This window comes from Zea mays, chromosome 5 (assembly GCF_902167145.1).
Source record: "Zea mays cultivar B73 chromosome 5, Zm-B73-REFERENCE-NAM-5.0, whole genome shotgun sequence".
In the NCBI taxonomy this organism is placed as follows: Eukaryota; Viridiplantae; Streptophyta; class Magnoliopsida; order Poales; family Poaceae; genus Zea; species Zea mays.
Genome location: NC_050100.1, coordinates 117,169,735 through 117,190,971, shown reverse-complemented (window position 1 = coordinate 117,190,971; position 21,237 = coordinate 117,169,735). Strand labels below are relative to the sequence as shown.

The following is a 21,237-nucleotide window of genomic DNA, read 5'->3' as shown; positions in this document are numbered from 1 at the left end:
GGTAGCACTTATGGTAGTTTGAGCAGGTCCCTTTGCATGTCTCTCTGCTACAACCTCTTGAGGTGTACGTCGAATCATAGATGCAATGGACTTCTTTGGAGCTGCAATTGGGTGGGGCTTCAATTGGAAAATTGCTTTGTTTCTTTTGGCAGCTGTTCCAGAACTTGGCACAGTACACGAGGAAGCCTTGGATGATGCTGACATTGACCTGCTTCCCATAACTTGGACATCATCTTCTTGTCCTGCTTCATCTTCCATTACATCGTCATCTAGGTACAACGGCCTAGCCCGCTTCCCATTATTCAAAGCTTCATTCATCTATTTAGCAATCTCTCTAGTAGTGTTAGGACACTTGACAATGTCTCCATAGCCACCAGCTAGATGTTGTTTCACCCTCTTGATACCTCCTTTTATTTGTTTGGGGCACAAAGCACATTGAATCAGCTCTCGCTTTCCCGCCTCAACATAGTACGCATATTTCCATCTTGGATCATTTGACTTTGGCCTTCGTGACTGATCTTTGAGTGGGTCATAGGAGTCATTAGCCTCGCTATTTGTTGCCATTGAAATTGAAATTCACTGCACACTTTAGCCTGCAACACACAGTAGAATGGTATTGATATATTGTACATTTAGCCTACAACACACCTTGGCTGGAGCACTGGCTGGTGGCTGCTTCACTGCGCACTGGCTGGAGCACTGCAACGGCTAAAGCCTGGTTGTTATTCCTCCTTCTCAACACACATTGCCCTTTGCCAACATCATCCTATTCCTTCCAGCTTCCTGGCCGAGCAGTGCCTTACTGCCTTCATTCCGGCAGGGCAGCTATGCCACCATGTCTCTAGCTAGACAGCTACACTACACATCTCTCTAGCTAGCTCTCTCTCTCTCTCTCTCTCTGCTCCGGCAGGGCATCACCTCACCTGAGCCATTGCAGTGCTCCAGTCCGGGATTTGGAGCAAATGAGCAATGGCGCCATGTCGCTGCCGGGTTGGCGCCGCGCCTGTACGTGGAGGGAAGAGGGAAGAGGGAGGCCGACCGACGGCGTACCTGGAGAGCGTCCGACGGCGTCTGGCGCGATGGAGTCTGGGCGCGATTTCGTTTCTAGCGGCTAGCGGCTCTTGCGCGATGGCGGCTGGGAACTGGCGTCTGGGCGATTTCGTTTCTGCGGCTCCTGGGCGCGATGGATGAGCCGGCTGGGTAAAGGCCCATTATGGCCCACTAACTCACATGCCCGTAGAACGTCCATACAACTGAGAAAACGTCCAGAACGTGCGTTCCGACGTGTAAACGACGTTTAAACGTCCAGAACAGACGTTCTACGTGGTTTTCGTAAAACGTGCGGACGCTTTAGCTACTAATCACGTTTTAGCGCTTTTGTAAAACGTGCTGACGCTTTAGCTACTAATCACGTTTTAGCGCTTAAGCGTCGTTTAAACGACGTTTTAATAACCATGCACGGCCTAAATATAATCGTGTGCCGTCGAGCATTGCATTGTACTGGTTAAAAAAACGACTTAACGTAGGCGCGGAGATCGGAGCGTGGTGCGGCGTGCCACGGGCGTGCGGAGCTCTCCTCCGTGGATCTCCGCGCAGTCGTGGCGGCAGCGGCGTGCGTCCCTGCTGTGAGCTTCCTCGCACCGTGTCTGTGCCTCTTGTTGGTTGCTTCGTACCCCTACATTTTCTTCTCTTAGCGCGCCTCTTCCCATGTCGCGGTAGGGCAGAGCCAAACCCTAACCCTAGCTTCCTCCAGTGCGCCTTCCTCGTGAGGCCGTATACATGGACGCGAAGGACATACTAGGGCTTCCGAAGACCCCCTTCTCGTCCTCCCAGGAGAAGAAATCGCGGCCGCCCAAGGAGCCGCAGCGCAAGCCTGATGGCGTCTCGCGCGAGGTATTTGTTCGCCCTGGCTCCTAGTCGCTGCTGCATGCCTGCAACGCAATGCTGATAAAATCTTGGAGATGTAGGTCTATGCCCTCACCGGAGGGGTGGGAATGCCCCCGCTCATGCCGACCATTGAGGCATCGCACCTGAAGAGGCGGCCTGCTGCGGAGAAAGAGAAGGTGAGGGAGTACAATTCTTCTCGCACCTATTGGAATTGGATAGCTTCTGAGCTACGCTGAGCTTTAAGCTACTCATAAACCACGCATTTGGAAAAATTTGGTGAAGTACATTGCTTATGTAATTTGAACCTGGAAATTAACTAAAACTCTGACCAATTAAAATAGCTTCACGTTACCAGATTAAGTTTTCTTATATTGGTTGGACCCACATGAACTTGTTGACCTGTAACATTTTTTATGTATATATATTATATAAAACCCCTTATGCTCCGTTTGGATGTTGATATTGGAGGGTATATAATTGAATTGGGTTCAATACCAAATCAGCCATGGTATTGAAATGAGATGTAATTCCAATTCTGTTGTTTGGATGTCACTATATTGGAGTCTAGAATTGTGTGGTCTAATTCCACACAATACAGAGGGGTGACGCTCTGTATTGGGAAAGGGAGTTTTCAGTTATAGTCTAATTCCAGGAATTGACTTTCTAATTTCCAAATCTCAATTCAATGTGCAATCAAACAATAGAATTTAGGAAAGCTGATTCCAATTCTCAATTCCGTGCACTAATATGTACATCCAAACAGGGTATTAGACTACAGATAAATATCCTAGTTTGTAACCAGCATAAGTGCAGTTAGAGTGATAATTCTGTTCAGTTTGTTTTCAATTATAAGCCAATTCTACTTAGTGGTTTACTGGGGTTTATGGCCCCCATAGAGATGAGGATAAACCAGCCTTTCTTTAAGAACTATCATATGTCAGAAATTTATGTACTGTCCCTTGGATGGTCGCAGGAGATTTCAACATGATTGTTTGTGCGGCAGAAAAAAATAATGCAAATCTGAATAGGGCTCTCATGGGTAGATTAGAAGATGGATTAATGACCATTCCCTTAAAGAGCTGCTCCTAGTTGGAAGAAAATTTACATGGTCTAATCAAAGAGATGACCCTACCTTAGTTAAGCTTGACAGGGTTCTACGCACTGCTGATTGGGAGGCTCTATTCCCCAATTGTCTTCTTAAGAGAGGCTTCCAATATGTCTGACCATTGACCTTTAATTCTGAATCTTAGTTTGGGTTTTAAAGGGAAGAGGAGATTCTCCAGATACAAGATTTTCAGGAAGTGGTTGAGGATTCTTGGAATTCCAATCTTTCTGTTATTTATCCCATTGAAAGGATATTCTGCAAATTCAAGAGACTTGCTAAGAGCCTTTAATCTTGGAGCCAAAAACGTGTGGACAATGTTTCATATCAACTTGCTTTGGCCAAAAAGATTTTACACTTGCTGGAAATTGCACAGGACTGTAGATCCCTTGGGCCTGCGGAAGAATGGCTAAGGAAAAGAACCAAACTTTTGTGTCTAAAGCTCTCTTCCTTGGAAAGAACCATCGCCAGATTGAGATCTAGAATCAGATTTGTTAAAGCAGGTGATGCAAATACTTCTTTCTTTCAAGCTCATGCTAGATTTAGGAAAAAGAAAAACTTTATTCATTCTTTGGTGATGGAGGGTCAGTTTCTCACTTCCCAGGAAGACAAGCAACATGCTATGTTTCAATTCTATAATAACCTGATTGGTTCGACGAATGCAAGGGATTTCAGCCTGGATCTTACCGGTTTTCATAAAGGCAATTATGACCTCTCTACTCGTGATATTCCTATAACATTGGAGGAAATCAAATCTGCTATTAATTGCCTTCCAAATGATAGATCTCCTGGGCCTGATGGGTTTACAGGACGATTTACAAATGTTGTTGGAACATAATTAAATGGGACCTTTGAGCTGCTGTCCTGGATATTCAGCAGGGAAATTCTGGAAGGTTGTGGAGGCTAAATTGTGAATTTAGCCTATCTTACACTCATTCCTAAGAAGACTGAGGCATCTTACCCTGGGGACTTTAGGTCTGTCAGCCTTATCCATAGCTTAGCTAAGCTACTAACAAAAATTCTTGCTAATAGGTTGGCTCCTGAATTGGATAAGCTGGTCAGCACAAGCCAAAGTGCTTTCATTAAGAATCTTTGTATTCAGGATAATTTTCTCATGGTTAATCAAACTGTCAAATTGTTACAAAAGAAGAACATCTCATCCCTGTTCTTGAAATTGGACATTAAGAAGGCTTTCTATTCTGTTAGTTGGGCTTGGACAGATTTGGTGTAATCTGGTTTTGAACTTGCTCACATCATCATCGACTCAAATTTTGGTGAATGGAGAACCAGGTCTGCCTATAAGACATAAGAAAGGGTTGCAGCAGGGTGATCCTCTATCTCCTCTACCTCTATTGTTCATTCTGGTCATGGATGTGCTTAATAGCCTTTTTCTTAAAGCTGATGAGTGTGGGCTGCTGCATTCCTGGTAGAAATATTAATCAGAGGGTCTCTCTTTTTGCTGATGATGTGGCTCTCTTTGTCCAACCAGATATTATGGAATTGGAGACAGTCAGGGAGATATTGATGAGTTTTGGGGTTGCCTCTGGCCTCCAAACTAATTTGCAAAAGAGTTTCTTCTTCCCAATTCGGTATGATGAAGAAATGGTGGAGTTGGCTGTCCAAACATTGGGGTGTGCCACTAAAAGTTTTCCTACAACTTATTTTGGTCTTCCTTTTGAGTAATAAAAGACTTAATGCTGGAGATCTTCTACTATGGATTCAGAAGATTGCTGATAGGCTTCCAGGTTGGAAAGCTAATCTCTTAAACCTTTCTAGAGAATAACTTTGATTGTTATTTTCACTAGCGGAAGAAGCGGGGCTGCTGGCATCTGTCAAGAACAACCAGGCTCCATCGGATTTCCATGTACGTGGATGATGTGGCTTTGTTCCTGCATTCCTCTACATCCGACATTGAGATCACTCTGGATATTCTTCATTTATTTGGTGAAGCTTCAGGTCTACATAATAGTGAAAATAAGTCTAATGTTTACCCTATCTAGTGCTCAGATGAGGACATTTTAACTCGACCAGCAAGGGGTAAGACAACCCCAGAATATTGTATTAAGAAGAACTCACACAGGTCGAGAAAACCCCTGAACCCCCTGCCCCACCCATACACAGCGGCATTGAAGCCCATGTGAGAGCGACCGGGGCCAAGCCTTAGACCTGTGCTTTGGTGTGGGACAGACGAGGGGATTTTTTAACCACAGTCTGAAATTCGCTCCCATAGGGAGTCGAACCCAGGACTTGAGGAGTGGTACCCAGACCGCCTAACCAACTCAGCTAGAGGTCCTTTCGCAGTTGAGGACATTTTAGTGGTGCAGAATTTGCTGCCCCGTGAGCTTTCAACTTTCCCTTGCCGCTATCTTGGCCTTCCGCTATCTATTCACAAGCTTACCAAGGATCAAGTGCAGTCCTTGGTGGATAAAATTGCAGGGCAGCTTCCAAAATGGGAAGCTGATCTATTGACAAGGGCTAGTAGAAGAGTTCAGGTGCAGCATGTCCTCACATGCATGATTGTCTATCTAGCCATGGCTATTGATTTCCCTTCTTGGGCTTTGGATGCCATTGATAAGATCTGAAGAGGTTTTCTTTGGCGTGGCCGTAAGGATGTCAAGGGGGGGGGGATCACTGTCTTCTGTCTTGGGAAAGAGTGTGTCGGCCCCTTGAGCTGGGAGGGTTGGGTATCTCCAGCCTGCAAAAGATGTGCTGGGCGCTTCACATGAGGTGGATATGGTTGCGAAAAACTGACCCAGGGCGTCCCTGGGCAAACCTTCCTATTCAGGTGCCTTATAAAGCTCGGTCCTTTTTCTCCGTTGACCTTATTTTGGAGGTTGGAAATGGAGCAAATACTTTGTACAGATAAATGGCTTTTGGGACAGAAAATCAGTGATATTGCTCCTAGGCGTTTTGAAACCATTCCAAGGAGGTTTGCAAAAAGAAGAACAGTCCAGGAAGCCTTACAGAATGGAAACTGGATTTCGGATATCAAGGGGGCTCTTTCTGTTGGTGTTCTAGTGGATTATATTCAGTTGTGGGATCTGATTTCAAATATAGAACTGCAGGCTGAAATTGAAGATAAACATGTGTTCTGCATAGCTGCAGATGGTTTGTATTCAGCTAAAGCTGCGTATAAGGGGCTTTTTTTCAGGACCAACCTTTTTTGGTTACTATAAAAGGGTGTGGAAAACTTGGGCTCCTCCAAAGTGTAAATTTTTTCCTTTGGCTTGCAGCTCATAACAGGTGTTGGACTGCGGACAGGCTAGCTAAAAGAGGAATTGATCATCCCTTTAAATGCCCTCTATGTGATCAGGAAGCTGAAACTTTGGATCATCTGTTAGTGGCTTGTGTTTTTTCAAGAGATTTCTGGTTCAAGCTCCTGAGTCAAGTTGGTCTGCAAATGGTTGCACCTCAGCCTGGTTCGCCTTCCTTCATGAGTTGGTGGGAAGAAGTTTCTGGGATTGTTAATGGACTAGTTAAGAAGGGACTCAACTCTCTCATTGCTATGGGAGCATGGATTATTTGGACTCATTAGAACAATGTATTTTTGACGGCTGGACCCCAAATGTCTCTCTAGCTCTTCGGCTAGCTAGGGATGAGAGAATGATGTGGAAATGGCTGGGGCTAAGGGCCTCCCCTATCTGGCGGTCTCTATTCCTGAGGTTTAGTCTAGAATAGGGGGGGTTTGGTTGGTAGATTTTTTGTTTAGATGGATCTTCTCAGGTTGCTGAGTTTTCAACCTCCATAAGGAAGTCTCTGTATCGGGTCTAATTTAGACCTTCTTTACCTTCTTAATATAATGGGGCGCAATTCTCCTGCACTTTTCGAGAAAAAAGAATAACTTTGATTAATCTGTGCTCTCTGGTATACCGGTCTACCGTCTACCTGCTTAGTACCCTTAAGGTTCCTAAATGGGTTATTAAAGCCATTGACAAAATTAGAAGTTCCTTGTGGAAAGGTAGAAAAGAAGCTAGAGGAGGAAATTGTCTTATTACTAGGCCTATTGAATTGGGAGGTCTTGGAATACCTAACCTCCTTATCATGAGCTGGGCATTGCAAATGAGATGGTTATGGTTTCAGAACAAACACTGCCAAACCTTGGAGAGGCCTCGATCTTAATATTTCCACACAAGCCAGAGCTCTATTTTGGATAGCTGTGACCACTACTATAGGTAATGGTGTCACAACTTTTTTTGGACTGATAAGTTGATTAATGGGTGCTCAATTAAAGAGATAGCACCAATTATAGTTGGTGCAGTTCCTACAAAATTCAGAAAGGTTAGGACTGTGCAGAGCAGGCTCTCCCTGCTTACTCTTGTGTTCATGATATAAAAGGAAACTTTTTCCTTATGTACATTGAGAAATACCTACAGTTGTGGGATGTATTGGAAAATTTTCATCTGGAAGATACCAATGATACTCATGTATGGCGATTTTCTAGTAGTGGGAATTGCAGCTCCAAATCTGCATAGAGTCTTTTGATCCTTGGAAGAGAATTTGGAAGACATGGGCAGCTCCAAAATATAAAACCTTTGTCTGGCTTGCCATTAATAACAAATGCTGGACAATAGATAGACTACAAAAAAGAGGAATGGAACATCCCTAGTGTTGTCCTTTGTGACCAAGAGGAAGAAACTGTGCAGCACATCTTAACCAATTGTGTTTTTGCAAGACAGTTTTGGCATGTTATATTATCTACAATCAACCTTTGTAATGTGGTTCCGAGGAGAGAAGATAGCTGTTTCGTGGACTGGTGGAGGAAAGCCTCTCATAAAGTCCCCAAAGGCAAAAGAAAGGATTTTAATAGTTTCATCATCCTTGGAGCTTGGAGTACTTGGAAGCATAGAATTAAATGTGTTTTTGATGGAGCGAGGCCTTGCCTTTATTCCCTAGAAGAGGGATTCAGAGATGAGCTGCAACTTTGGATTCTAGCAGCAGCCAAGTGTCACTAACCTTGATTAGGCGAGATGATTACCCCCTCGGGTACTGTAGCATATATATAGGCAGACAAGAATATATGGGCTTTATGGGCCTTAACACCCCCTGTCAAACTCAAGGCGGAAGTGGAGGATTTGAAGCATTGAGTTTGATTAGATGAAACTGTTGTTGTGCCTAGTTTGTGCTTTGGTGAAGAAATCTGCAAGCTGTAATTCCGAGGGCACATATTGAAGATCAATGGTCTTCTGATGACAATGAGATCTAGTGAATGATACATCAACACCAATGTGTTTTGTGAGTTCACGCTTCATTGGATCATGACAAATTTGTATAGCTCCAGTGTTGTCACAGTGAAGAAGCGTAGGCGAGTCACAAGAAACGCCTAGATCAGCCAAGAGCCAACGAATCCAGATAATCTCAGCAGCAGTAGTAGCCAGGGCTCGAAGTTCTGCTTCAGTACTAGATCTAGATACAACAGCTTGCTTCTTGGATTTCCAAGCAACAGGGGATGATCCAAGAAGAATACAGTAACCAGTGATGGAGCGACGATCCGTAGGATCACTGGCCCAGGTAGCATCAGAGTAAGCATGAAGCTGAAGTGGGGGATTTGAGTCATAAAATAAACATTGTGTTTTTGTCCCTCGTAAATATCTAAGCACACGAAGTAAGTGCCCATAATGAACTGATGTAGGAGCAGAGACAAACTAACTCAAAATGTGAACCGCATGAGCAATATCTGGCCTGGTGATAGTAAGGTAAACTAAGCTGCCAATAAGGTGTCTATATCGAGATGGATCCTCCAAAGGTGCCCCATCAGTCGGACGAAGAGATAAGTGAAGATCCATAGGCGTGGCAACAGTGCAAGTATCACTAAGACCAGAACGATCAAGAAGGTCTTGTATGTACTTGGCCTGAGAAAGATAAATACCATTTTGAGTCTGCAAAACCTCAATGCCCAAGAAATAACTGAGTGCCCCCAAGTCAGACATTTTGAAATTCCTTACTCAGATACTCCTTCACATGAGCAATATGGTCTGGATCATCGCCTGTAATCAATATGTCATCAACATATAGTAATAGCAACGTGCGTCCTCGTGAAGAAACATGAATGAACAATGCAGGATCATGATCACTAGAATAGAAACCACAAGCCTTGATGACAAACAAATCTCTCAAACCAAGCACGAGGAGCTTGTTTAAGACCATACAAGGCTCGATGGAGACGACATACATGCTCTGATGGAACCTCTATCCCAGGAGGTGGGTGCATATAGACTTCCTCATGTAGGTCACCATGAAGAAAAACATTTTTGACATCCATCTGAGAGATAGTCCAAGAAGATGAGGCTGCAACAACAAGTAAAGCTCGGACAGTAGTCAGATGGGCCACATGTGCAAAAGTCTCATCATAGTCAATACCCTGTTGTTGAAAACCTCTGGCCACAAGACGAGCTTTATATCGCTCAATAGACCCATCAGATTTGGTTTTAACCTTGAAGACCCATTTGCACATGATAGGTACAACACCATCAGGTAACGGAACAACATCCCATGTACATGTGCGATGAAGGGCATTCAATTCATCAGTCATAGCAAGTTGCCACTTAGGTATACCAGAAGCCTCTTTATAAGATGATGGTTCAACAATGACTGCACCAGCACGGGGAAACCCATAACGTTCTGGAGCTGCAATAGTGCCACGATCACGAAGATGACACCCCTGATTAAAAACAACATGAGATGAGAGTCATCATTGTTAGTACAAGTATCAGCAACATGATCATCATCAAGACTGGCCGTGGGAGTAGAGCGAGGACGACGAATGCAAGTCTGAGTGACAGGTGGTTTGGAAGAGTAAGACTGAGATGGTGTGGAAGTGGAAGGTGGTGTGATGGGAATAAGAACATCTGGGGTAGAAACAGTAGGTGGTGATACTGATGAAGTTTCAGAAATGGGAGGAAAGCTCATAAAGGAGGTAGACTCTGTGGAATAAAAAGAAGAATGAGTGGAAGAGTTGTAAAAGAAGGCTCGGTTTTCATTAAAGCTCACATCTCGAGAAATACGCATGCGACGAGAAGATGAATCATAACACTGATAGCCTTTATGTTCAGGGCTGTATCCAAGAAAAACACACTCAACAGATTGAGCAGTCAATTTAGTACGTTCACGAGGTGATAATAATACATAACACGTACATCCAAAAACTCGAAGGTGGTCATATCGTGGATGAGTTCCGAAAAGAACTTCACCAGGTGTTTTGCCAGAGAGTTTGGATGACAGTTGTCAATTGATGAGGTAAACCGCAATAGAAACTGCTTCACCCCAAAAATGTGAAGGGACAAAAGAAGATATCAACAAAGTGCGAGCAATTTCTATAATGTGACAGTGTTTGCGTTCAGCCACACCGTTCCGTGCATGAGCACTAGGGCAAGAAAGCTGAGCAAGAGTACCCTCTAAAGTCAAAAACTGGCGGAAATTATCAGATAAATATTCACCACCAGAATCAGAACGAAAGGTTTTAATATGAGTGGAAAATTGAGTGTGAATCATGCGAGCAAAGGTTTTATAAATAGAAATCAGCTCAGAGCGGCGTTTCATGAAATAAATCCAAGTGTAGCGAGAATGATCATCAATAAAAATGACATAGTATCTATATCCACCTTTTGACACAAAAGGTGCAAAAAATATCAGAGTGAACCAAATCAAAGAGTTCAACATAATGAGAATCACTAGTAAAATATGGAAGTTGTATTTGTTTTCCAAGATGACAACCCTTACAACGAAAATCAGACTCAACCGAAGTATGACCTAAGCAACCTGACTTTATTAGAGTAGACAATCTAGATCCACACAAATGACCTAGACGATGATGCCACTGGGCAAAAGACGCAACAGAAGCAAGGGTAGCTGAAAGCACATGTGCTGGAGATGTAGCCAAGGAAGGAAGCCGCAAAGAGTCCAAGATGTAGAGGCGAGGAGCAGCTCTACGGCGATGGCCAGTCCCAATCACTTCCCCTGTGCGAAGGTCCTGTACAAAACAAGATGAGTCATTAAATCCGACAAAGCAATTATGATCTGTAATTTGACCTACTGAAAGAAGGTCCATAGATAGCTCAGGAACAAAGAAAATATTAGGTACTGTAAAGTGTGGATCACAAAGAGAACCCTTATGAGTAATGTGGCATACAGTACCATCAGCTGTCTGCACTGAAGCACCATCTGTGACAGGTGTAGTAGAAGCCAACTTTGACTGATCAGATGTGACATGAAAGGAGCCTCCTGAATCAAGTACCCAGGCCGACTCTGAAGTACAAGCGGACGAAGTGGCAGCAACAGCAACTGAGCCTCTAGTAGATGGTCCTGGATCACGACCACGAGCAGCACGTCGTACACGGAAATCAGTCAACTTCTTAGGGAACTTGACAAAGCAAAGCTCAGATCGATGATTGGTCTTGCCACAATGATCACAAGGTTTAAAAACACTCTTAGGTTTCTGGGCAGCAGCCAACACACTGTGAGTATTACTACCAGTAGAAGACAGAAATTAAGACGAGTCTCTTCAGCATGTAAGTTAGACAACGCCTTAGCCATTGTGAGAGTGTCAGAACCCTAAAGTAAACGAGCACGAAGAGAATCAAACTCGGCCCGAACGCCCATAACAAATCTGTAAGTGAAGAACTTCTTAATAAACTTATGAGCCGGACACGGATCAGCAATACAAGCAGGCACCATAGATGTCAAAGCACTCATCAGGCGATCAAAGGCTGAGTAGTACTCATCAATACTCATATCATTTTGCTCAATAACATGTGTCTGCTGCATGAGAGTGTAATAGAGCACCACTGTCCTGAACAAAACGCTCCTTCAAATGAGACCAGATGGTTTTAGCAGTTTTAAATTTAGACAAACTCATAATCATAGACGGTTTGACGTTGTTCACCATAGCAGCCATCACTTTACCATCATTAAGCTGCCATGTTTTGATATCAGCAGCATTGCGACGATCATCCGCAAGAACGGGTGCCGCATCAGTCAAATGAAAGAGTAATCCATGTCCCCTGAGTGCAGTCTCAACACAGAAAGCCCACTCCGGATAATTTTGGCCATCAAGAGTGATATTGACCACAATAGCATTTGTCGCCATATTGAATTCAATGAAAATCAGGGAGAACAGGAGACCGGAAACCAAACAAACCAGAGGAACCGCAGCTGACAGCAGCCCGAGTTGGACGAGTTGACGGAGGTCCTGGGCGCGGAAGCCGAGTTGGACTGCGGCTGCTGCCTTGATGACTCTGCCCGCAATGGCAGCCACCTGCGCAAAAGCAGGGACGGCGCAGATGGCGACAAGGCAGGGCGCAGCAGACGGCGGCGCAGATCCGGATCCGCAGCCCTTGCGGCGTGCAGCAGGCGGACGACGGCTAGGCGCAGCAGGCGGACGACGCCAAAGGTGCGGACGATGGACGACGCAGGCACAAAAGCCTAGATCCGCCCGCGGGGATGGAGGAAACCGCGACGGCGACAGAGGCGGGAAGGGGAAAAGCCGCGGCGGCCGGATCTGCGCGCACGACAGCCTCGATGACGGCCGCGGATCTGGACGGGGGCGGCGCAGATGAGCTCGCAGCCGCGACGGCAGGCGGGAGGAAGGTGGAGGGCCGCGATGGCGGCGGAGGAAGACCGCGACGACAGCCGGAGAAAAGCCGCGACGGCGGTCAGGAGGAGACAATGGCGGCTAAAAAATCTAAGAAACCCTAATCGTGACCTGCTCTGTTACCATGTCACTAACCTTGATTAGGCGAGATGATTACCCCCTCGGGTACTGTAGCATATATGTAGGCGGACAAGAATATATGGGCTTTATGGGCCTTAACACCAAGAACATTAGAACCCTGTTCGATCCAGGCTAATTGAGGAGAATTTTGGCTGGTGTGTGTTTGTGTGTTTCCTGGATTGTTGTTTGGGTTTGTGGGGATGGTGTCCTTGGGTGATTGTGTGTGTGTTCAGGATTTGTTGTGGGTGCGTTTGTTTTGGGCCTAGTGCCTTCTCCACTTTTAATATAATGATATGCAGCTCTCCTGCGTATTCGAGAAAAAAAAGCTTATATAGAACTACTAGCTTTGTATTCAGCATTCATTCATTGTTTCTGGTGAAGATTTTGGATTGGATTTGTGATATACTTGTGAAATGTTACATTTGTTACACCATAGCAAAGCAATTCAACTTGATGTGAACTTCTCATGGAATGCAGAAGATGACTACTCTTATCTACTTGTCTGGCTGTTTGATTCCATTGGAGCTAGGGGCCACTTTAGTCGATTTAACAAAACCATTTTAATATCTTATGCAGGTAGCATGGCAGTGGTTACCTTTCACGTCATCCGCACGAACTGATAACCTTCAACTCTATCACTGGGTCTGTATCTTGTGCTGCTAATGTGCTGTATTCTGAAAAACAATAGGACTTATTCACACAATAACTAGTTCTCACCAATTCAAATTTTCAGGTTAGAGTTGTTAATGGTATTCAGCCAACTGGGGATTATCAGTTTGCAAAATATAACAAGGTAAGAACTATATTACTTTAGGTACATAATTGGGTACGAAGCCTTTCCTTGCAAAACATGGGCTTACCCTGTGTCCCTGTCTTTTATTTATCCTTCCAAATTTACAGAGGGCGGATGTTCTTAAATATACGGATGAAGAGTATGAGAAGTATTTAGTTGACCCTGTAGGTACTACTTAGTACTTACAATAATTTTTTTGAAATTTAGTATCTAATTTGTTTTTGAGCTTACATTTTTGTGCTACCTTCCTAGAAAGAGTGAATCTGGCATGTTGTGAATGTTCATTTTCATATGATTTTCTAGTTATAGTATATTAGAAAATGAATTATTGTTTAGCCCCTTTCCCATCTTAACAAGATATTCTAAACTTCTAAACATCTGTTTGTTTTATAAGCCGCAAGTTGGAATTGAAGGAAGTAGAGAATGCATATAATGTGTTGGATATATTGCATTGAGTCTCTAGGAGCACATGACTTGGAGGGCAAGAAGCATATCCTAGAGATAAGGAAGGTTATCCTAGATACAAGTAAGGTTATCCCGTGATTACAATCAATCCTAAACCAACCATAACAGGAGTTGCCTAATATACTCTAACATCCCCCCGCAGTCGTAGCGTTAGCAACACGAATGGACAAACTAGAGAATAATGGAGATATCCCCCCCTCGCGCAGCTGTAGCGTTAGCAATGTAGAAAGGAAGAATGGACTGAATCACCACACACCCATTGAGGGTGGGGAGCCTGTCATATATAGCCAATAGGCATGCATGGAAGGTACATGTATGGAACGCTATTCCCTGTACAAGGAAACAGACCTAGGCTATAGATAGAAAGTAATCCTAGACTATACAAGGCAGCTAGCCAATCTAGGGGATTACAATCAATCGCAATCAGGCTCTGATTGATCCTGATATATACATATCCTAATACCCGCCCGCAGTCTGAGCGGGAGAATCACAGACGCAAAGACTGGTCCGAAAATCAGTGAAGAGCTGTACGGGCAGACCCTTGGTCATGATGTCGGCAAACTGGTGCGTAGACGAAACATGAAGAACATGGAACTGCCCCAGAGCTACCTTCTCACGGACGAAGTGGATGTCGATTTCGATGTGCTTCGTGCGGCGGTGATGGACTGGGTTGGCTGCCATGTACACAGCGCTCACATTGTCACAGTAGACCACGGTCGCGTGCGGGATGGAGATGTGCAGCTCATGTAGTAGCTGACGCAGCCAGCAGCACTCGGCAACAGCATGGGCCACAACACGGTACTCTGCTTCGGCGCTGGAGCGAGAAACAGTCGTCTGACGCTTGGACGACCATGACACCAGATTGTCGCCGAGGTAGACGCAGAAGCCGGAGGTGGAGCGACGCGTGTCGGGGCAGCCGGCCCAGTCGGCATCGGAGTAGGCTGTGAGTTGATCAACGGCGCCGGGTCCCAAGTGCAGACCTGCCGACAGGGAGCCCTTGACATAGCGCAGGATGCGCTTGATTAGCGCAAGATGCGGCTCGCGAGGGTCGTGCATGAAGAGGCAGACTTGCTGGACAACATAGGCCAGGTCCGGCCTGGTCAGAGTGAGGTACTGGAGAGCACCAGCGAGGCTCCGGTACTCTGAGGGGTTGGCGACTGGAGCGCCCTCGGAGGCAGACAGCTTGGTCCGGGCATCCACCGGAGTAGCTGTCGGGTGGCATTCAGACATGCCAGCGCGCTGGAGGAGATCAACGACGTACTGCCGCTGAGAGAGGAACAGTCCACTGCTGTCCCGTGTCACCGAGATGCTGAGGAAATGGTGGAGATCCTCGAGGTCCGTCATGGCAAACTCCAACGATAGGCGGGAGGTGACGTGCTGGAGAAGAGCCGGTGATGATGCGGTGATGATGATGTCGTCGACGTAGAGGAGGAGATAGGCCATGGCGTCTCCAGTCTTGTAGATGAACAGGGAGGCATTCGTTTTGGAGGTGGTGAAGCCAATACTTCGGATGAAGCTGGAGAAGCGCTGATTCCAGGCTCGCGGTCCAGTCTTGTAGATGAACAGGGAGGCATTCGTTTTGGAGGTGGTGAAGCCAATACTTCGGATGAAGCTGGAGAAGCGCTGATTCCAGGCTCGCGGTGCCTGCTTAAGCTCATACAGGGACTTCTGCAACAGGCAGACAGAGTTAGGTGCAGTAGGGTCGACGAATCCTTTCGGCTGCTCGCAGTAGACAGTCTCCTCGAGGTTGCCGTGGAGGAAGGCATTCTTCACGTCGAGCTGCCGGATGGGCCAGTCTCGGGACGCAGCAATGCTGAGGACGGTGCGGATCGTGGCCGGCTTGACGACTGGGCTGAATGTTTCGTCGTAGTCGACGCCTTCCTCCTGGAAGAAGCCACGAACGACCCAGCGTGCCTTGTGCCGGGCGAGGGAGCCGTCGGAGTGGAGCTTGTGTTTGAACAGCCACTTGCCAGTGACAATGTTCGCACCAGGCGACCGAGGTACAAGGCGCCAAGTGCCGTTGTCGATCAATGCCTTGTACTCGTCCGCCATCGCAGCACGCCAATTTGGATCGGCCAGGGCACTGCGATAGTTCGCCGGGATTGGCGAGGCGACGGAGGCGGAGAAGCCGAAGCGCTGGACAGTGCGGAGGGAGCCAGTTTGTGAGCGTGTCACAGGCCGGTTTGCTGCAGTAGATAGGAGCCGAGCTGCTGGAGCCGCTGGGGGCGAAGCTGGTGCAGCCGCTGTTGGCGCTGGAGGTGCAACAGGCACAGGAGCCACCTCCTCGGTGACCGGTGCTGCTGGGGGCTGGGCACGGCGAGTGTAGGTGCTGCCGAAGCGTTGGCCACCAGTCGGAGGAGCCGCCGGCTGCCCCACTTGGGGCCCACGAGCGCCCAGCTGTGGCCCGCCTGCAGGGTGAACCCGGGGGCCGAGCTGAAGTATGGCCGGGTCTAGGAGCACCTGGAGATCATCCTCGCTGCTGGCAGCGAGCGATGGAGGAGTGCTTGCTGGTGCCGGCAAGGAGGTGAGGTCCTGCATCAGAAAATCAAGTGACGACGGCATGGAGCCCGCCGATGGTGCAGCCGAGAATGGGAACACAGACTCATCAAAAATGACATGGCGCGAGGTAATGATGCGGCGAGTGGACATGTCAAGACAGCGATAGCCCTTGTGGGAAGATGGGTATCCGAGGAAGACACAAGGAGTGGATCGAGGGGCGAGTTTGTGGGGGGAGGTGGCAGTAAGGTTCGGATAGCAGAGACATCTGAAGATGCGAAGGGAGGCGTAATTTGGGAGTGTGCCGTGAAGTATTTGGTGAGGTATTTGGTTTTGTATGGAGGAGGAGGGGCGCCTATTGAGGAGGTATGTTGCTGTTGCGAGGGCCTCAGCCCAGTATGGAGGTGGCATGAACGCATGGAGCAGCATGGTGCGAATGGAGTTGTTGGTAGTGCGGAGCATGCGTTCGGCCTTGCCGTTTTGTGGTGAGGTATAGGGGCAGGAAAGACGGAGAGTAATGCCATGGCTAGTGAGGAAGGAGGTGGTGGCGTGGTTGACAAACTCGGTCCCATTATCGGCTTGGAAGGATTTAGGCGTGGTACCAAACTGGGTCTGAGCGTATGCAATGAAGTCAATCATGTGGCGGTGCACCTCAAATTTGTGACGAAGTGGGAAGGACCAGCTGTAATGGGAATAATCATCGAGTATAATAAGGTAATATTTGAACCCAGAATTGCTTAGTACGGGAGATGTCCAGACGTCGCAGTGAAGTAAATCAAACAGAGCATGAGTTACAGATGTTGAATGACTAAATGGGAGGCGCACATGCTTGCCTAGTTGACAGGCATGGCAGAGGCATGGCGAGTTTTTATTGTAGGAAATGACCGACATGCTTCGAAGTTTGGCGAGGCTGGAAGGACCGAGGTGGCCGAGGCGATGATGCCACAGAGACGACGTGGTGGCGAGGCTGCAGGAGGGAGCTGTGGTGGAGGGGTAGGTGTAGAGGTCGCCACCACTATTGCAGCGAAGAGTCACGTGCCCCGTCTGTTTGTCCTTGACAGAAAAACCGCAATCGTCAAATTCAATTGAACAAGAGTTGTCACGAGTGAATTGACGAACAGAAAGGAGATTGCGCACAAGTGCAGGTGCAACCAGAACATTGTTAAGACGATAGGTAGAGGTGGGGGAGGAGAGTGTGGATGTGCCACGACAGGTGATAGGTATGGTGGTGCCATTTCCAACTGTGATGCCGAATGAGGGAGGGGGGAGACGGGACAGGAGTATACCAGCCGAAGACGACATGTGAGTTGTGGCGCCGGTGTCGAGGACCCAAGGAGAGGACCCCTGGAGGGACATCTGGTTCAGTGCGGCTATGAGGCCAGCCTGATCCCAGCCGCCCTGCTCTGCCATTGGTGGAGCAGGGTTGTCGGAGTACCGGACGGGGGCCAGCGCAATGTGCGCCTGGGCCTGAGTGAAGGGGCCGAGGATGCCAGGACTGCGCCAGGCTGGGGTCGGCGCCGGCGGACGCCAGGGCTGCTGATGCACCCCGGCGGTCCAGGGGGGGTAGCAGTACCAGGGGGCGGCAGGAAACCTGGGACCGCCGCCGGAGTGGGATCCGCCCTTGCCCTTCTTCCAGTGACTGCCGCCACCACCTGGGTTGCCGCCGCTGTTGGAGCGACTGCCGTGACCGCCCGGTCTGCTGGCTGTGGAGCCGCCGCCGTTGGTGGTGGGGGTGGTGCGGCAGCCGGTGCCGCACGATGCGTGGAACGCCGTCTGGTCCGCAATCGTGCCTTCGTTGGCGAGGCGGAGTTCCTTCAGCACGAGCTTCTCGCGAGTGGTGGCGAAGTCCGGCAGCGGGTGTGAGTCGGCGATGTTGTCGGCGGTGCTGGCGAAGCGTGGGTTGAGGCCACGGAGGAGGTTGAGGACGAGCTCCGCGTCGGTGATGGTGCGGCCGACATCGCGGAGCGCGTCGGCGGTGGCCTTCATGCGCTGGGCGTAGTCGTTGATGGAGGAGTCGCCCTGAGTCATCGAGTGAAACTCGTGGCTCAGAAAAATGGCGCGTGGAGCCTTGTTGGCCTCGAAGAGGCGCTTTATGGCGACCCAGAGTTCGCGCGCGGTCTGGTTTGGAGCCGCGGCGAGGCCGATGACGTCGGGACCAACCGAGCCGAGGAGCCAGCTGCGGACGCAGGCATCGGCGATGCCCCAAGAAGGATCTGTGGGACGGGCTTCCTGCAGTCCGTCGATATGCGAGAGAGCGAATTTTCCACAGAGAGAGGTGAAGAATGGTTCCCACTGGTTGAAGTAGGGTTTTGCCAGTTCAAGAGTCACCGGGATGTGATTCTTGACATTGATCGTCGCATAGGGGGCGACAAACACAGCGGGGGCAGGATTGGTGGCTGCGTCGGTCATGGCGACCTGGGAGGGAGAAGAGGCGGCGCAGCAGGGAGGTGGTGGCGCTGCGGCACAACAGGGTGGGGATGGTGCAGCAGCAGGGAGGGAAGCGCATGATCTAGAGAGCTGATACCATGTAGAAAGGAAGAATGGACTGAATCACCACACACCCATTGAGGGTGGGGAGCCTGTCATATATAGCCAATAGGCATGCATGGAAGGTACATGTATGGAAGGCTATTCCCTGTACAAGGAAACAGACCTAGGCTATATATAGAAAGTAATCCTAGACTATACAAGGAAGCTAGCCAATCTAGGGGATTACAATCAATCGCAATCAGGCTCTGATTGATCCTGGTATATACATATCCTAATAAGCAACACGAACGGACAAACTAGAGAATAATGGAGATATCCCCCCCAGTCAGAACGCCGATGCGAATGCTGCGACTAGAGTAGCCCATGCAGATGATAGCTCTTTGTACCGATTATGTCGAGATAACCGAGTGCAAGGGTGCCCAACTGTTGTCGAGTTGCCGTGCGTCGGATAGTTGTGGTCGATGTAGCTGTTGAGGACGCCGAAGAAGATAAGCGGCACAAGTCGTGGGCGTAGGCACAACACGCGGGAAGGCCCGTGGTGCGCCAGGGTGACGGTGGCGCAGAAGGAGGCACCATAGACAAAGATGGCGACGCATTCGAGGCAGTCATAGAGGTCCTAAAGGAAGAAGTCGATGTCGAGGACGATGTTGTCAAATCGTCGTGGACAAAGCGTGCTCCAGGTTTGCCACTCCTAGAAACACGTCGTAGATGAAAGCACGTGCCGGTGTTGCCAGTACCACACATACTTGGTAGAAGGCCCCAACCAAGTGTCTGCGTCTGAAGGGACCAGCAAAGAAGACCTCCACTAGGGTTGTAGTGCGGTATCGCGGTTGTGCCGTCGCAGCTCACAATTGTCAGAGCGGAGTAGACGAAGTAGTCGAGGATGAGACGATGACGCTGGCAACAAGGATGTGCTGGACGAAGGCGAAGAGGTAGGCGTGGCGACGCATCGAGGATCCTGGAGTCGCAGCGGCAAGAGCTACGACACATAGGAAGAAGAGACACGACGACGCCATTGGAGTGCGATGGCGGTACTTGTCGGCGAAGAACTCGAGGACGAACGTGGTGCAGACCAGCGACGAGTACGCCGGCGTAGTTCGCAGGTGTCGAATAGCTCGCAAACCGTGCGCAGGAGACACGCATCGATGGAGTTGACAACGTGTAGAACTGTAGATGGAACGACGAGGATGACGACAGACGACGATGCTACTGCCCGAGGAGGTGACGCAGCGACAACCCTCTTGCTTGGCGAAGCATCGCGCAATGGACGACAAACGTCTCGGGAGGGTGGTTCGCCCGCGATCGGTTGATTAGACCGACGGCGTGCGAGACAGAGACGACAATGGTGATGTCGATGGTGGAGCCTCCTTGTCAGTGGTGGCAACGACGAGCAGACGAAGAGGCGCGACACAGACGGGCGTTTCGGTTACGCCGCAGGCCACGCCAGTTGCACCGTCGAAGATGAAGAAGCCAGTGTTGTTGAAGCCGATGTCGAGGACGCGCGAGTCGATTGACGGTGGGCGATGGAGACGCAAACCCGATCACTGGTCGGGAAAACAAAAAAGACGTAGCAGCAACATATCTGGTACATCATCGGGTACATTGTGGGGTACCCAAAGCAAAATCTATCTTCAACCCCTCTCTCTGTCTCCACCAAAGCACACATATGAGAGAGAGCGGACCCGCCCTCATGTGTCCCTTAGCCAAGAGAGAAAGAGGGAGACAGAGAGGCGGGCGATGTACGGCGCGACGGGAAGCTGACCCGACGAAGGCTGGTGCGGCGCATCCCAGGCGGATCGACGATGACGGAGGCTGGCGTGGCCCGACGCTACCCTGATGGAGGTCGGCATGTGACGACGTTATCCCGACGAAGGCCGACGCGGCGTAACGACGAAGGTCGGCGTGTGACACGACCCCAACCGAGATCTGCGCGGCGTGAGTCTGGTGAAGGCTGACGCGTCCTAGGCGGAGGGGGTCCGTGACCACCAGATCCGGACGACGTTGTGGGCACCTGTGGCTCGTGGCCAGCAAACCCGAGCGGCGGCGCGAAGGGCCATCCATCGGGCGAAGCGCAGGGTCGACGTGAAGAGGTGCCAGTGGATCCAAGTGTGAGCAGCCCACACGTAGCCATCACCACGGTGACATGCGGAAGGAGCTACATCGCAGCAGTCTGTCCACAGCCGTCACCTTGATGGCGGGTGGAGGGAGATACGCAACCGCAACGAAGCTCGGGACTCAGCCGGCGGAGAAGGCCATGTCCACCACGACGCGAAGGGTGAGGTCCCGATCTGTTGTGCT

The 21,237-nt window shown here is 48.9% G+C and overlaps 1 protein-coding gene across 7 annotated transcripts in view; it reads left to right on the top strand.

The window, feature by feature from the left end:
• The first annotated feature begins 1,485 nt into the window (after positions 1 to 1,485).
• LOC100284452 (DNA methyltransferase 1-associated protein 1) overlaps positions 1,486 to 21,237 on the top strand; it is a 31,205-nt gene continuing 11,453 nt past the window's right edge. For 2 of the 7 annotated variants that reach the window (XM_035968079.1, XM_020553389.2), the window contains exons 1-6: positions 1,486 to 1,625; positions 1,754 to 1,893; positions 1,968 to 2,063; positions 13,272 to 13,337; positions 13,429 to 13,488; positions 13,596 to 13,652. In XM_035968079.1, the coding sequence (XP_035823972.1) occupies positions 1,780 to 1,893; positions 1,968 to 2,063; positions 13,272 to 13,337; positions 13,429 to 13,488; positions 13,596 to 13,652 (393 nt within the window). In that variant the 5' untranslated portion in view covers positions 1,486 to 1,625; positions 1,754 to 1,779. Of the gene's footprint in view, positions 1,894 to 1,967; positions 2,064 to 13,271; positions 13,338 to 13,428; positions 13,489 to 13,595; positions 13,653 to 21,237 lie in introns of all 7 variants that reach the window. The other 5 variants (NM_001157347.2, XM_035968077.1, XM_035968076.1 and 2 more) reach the window with 5 other exon arrangements.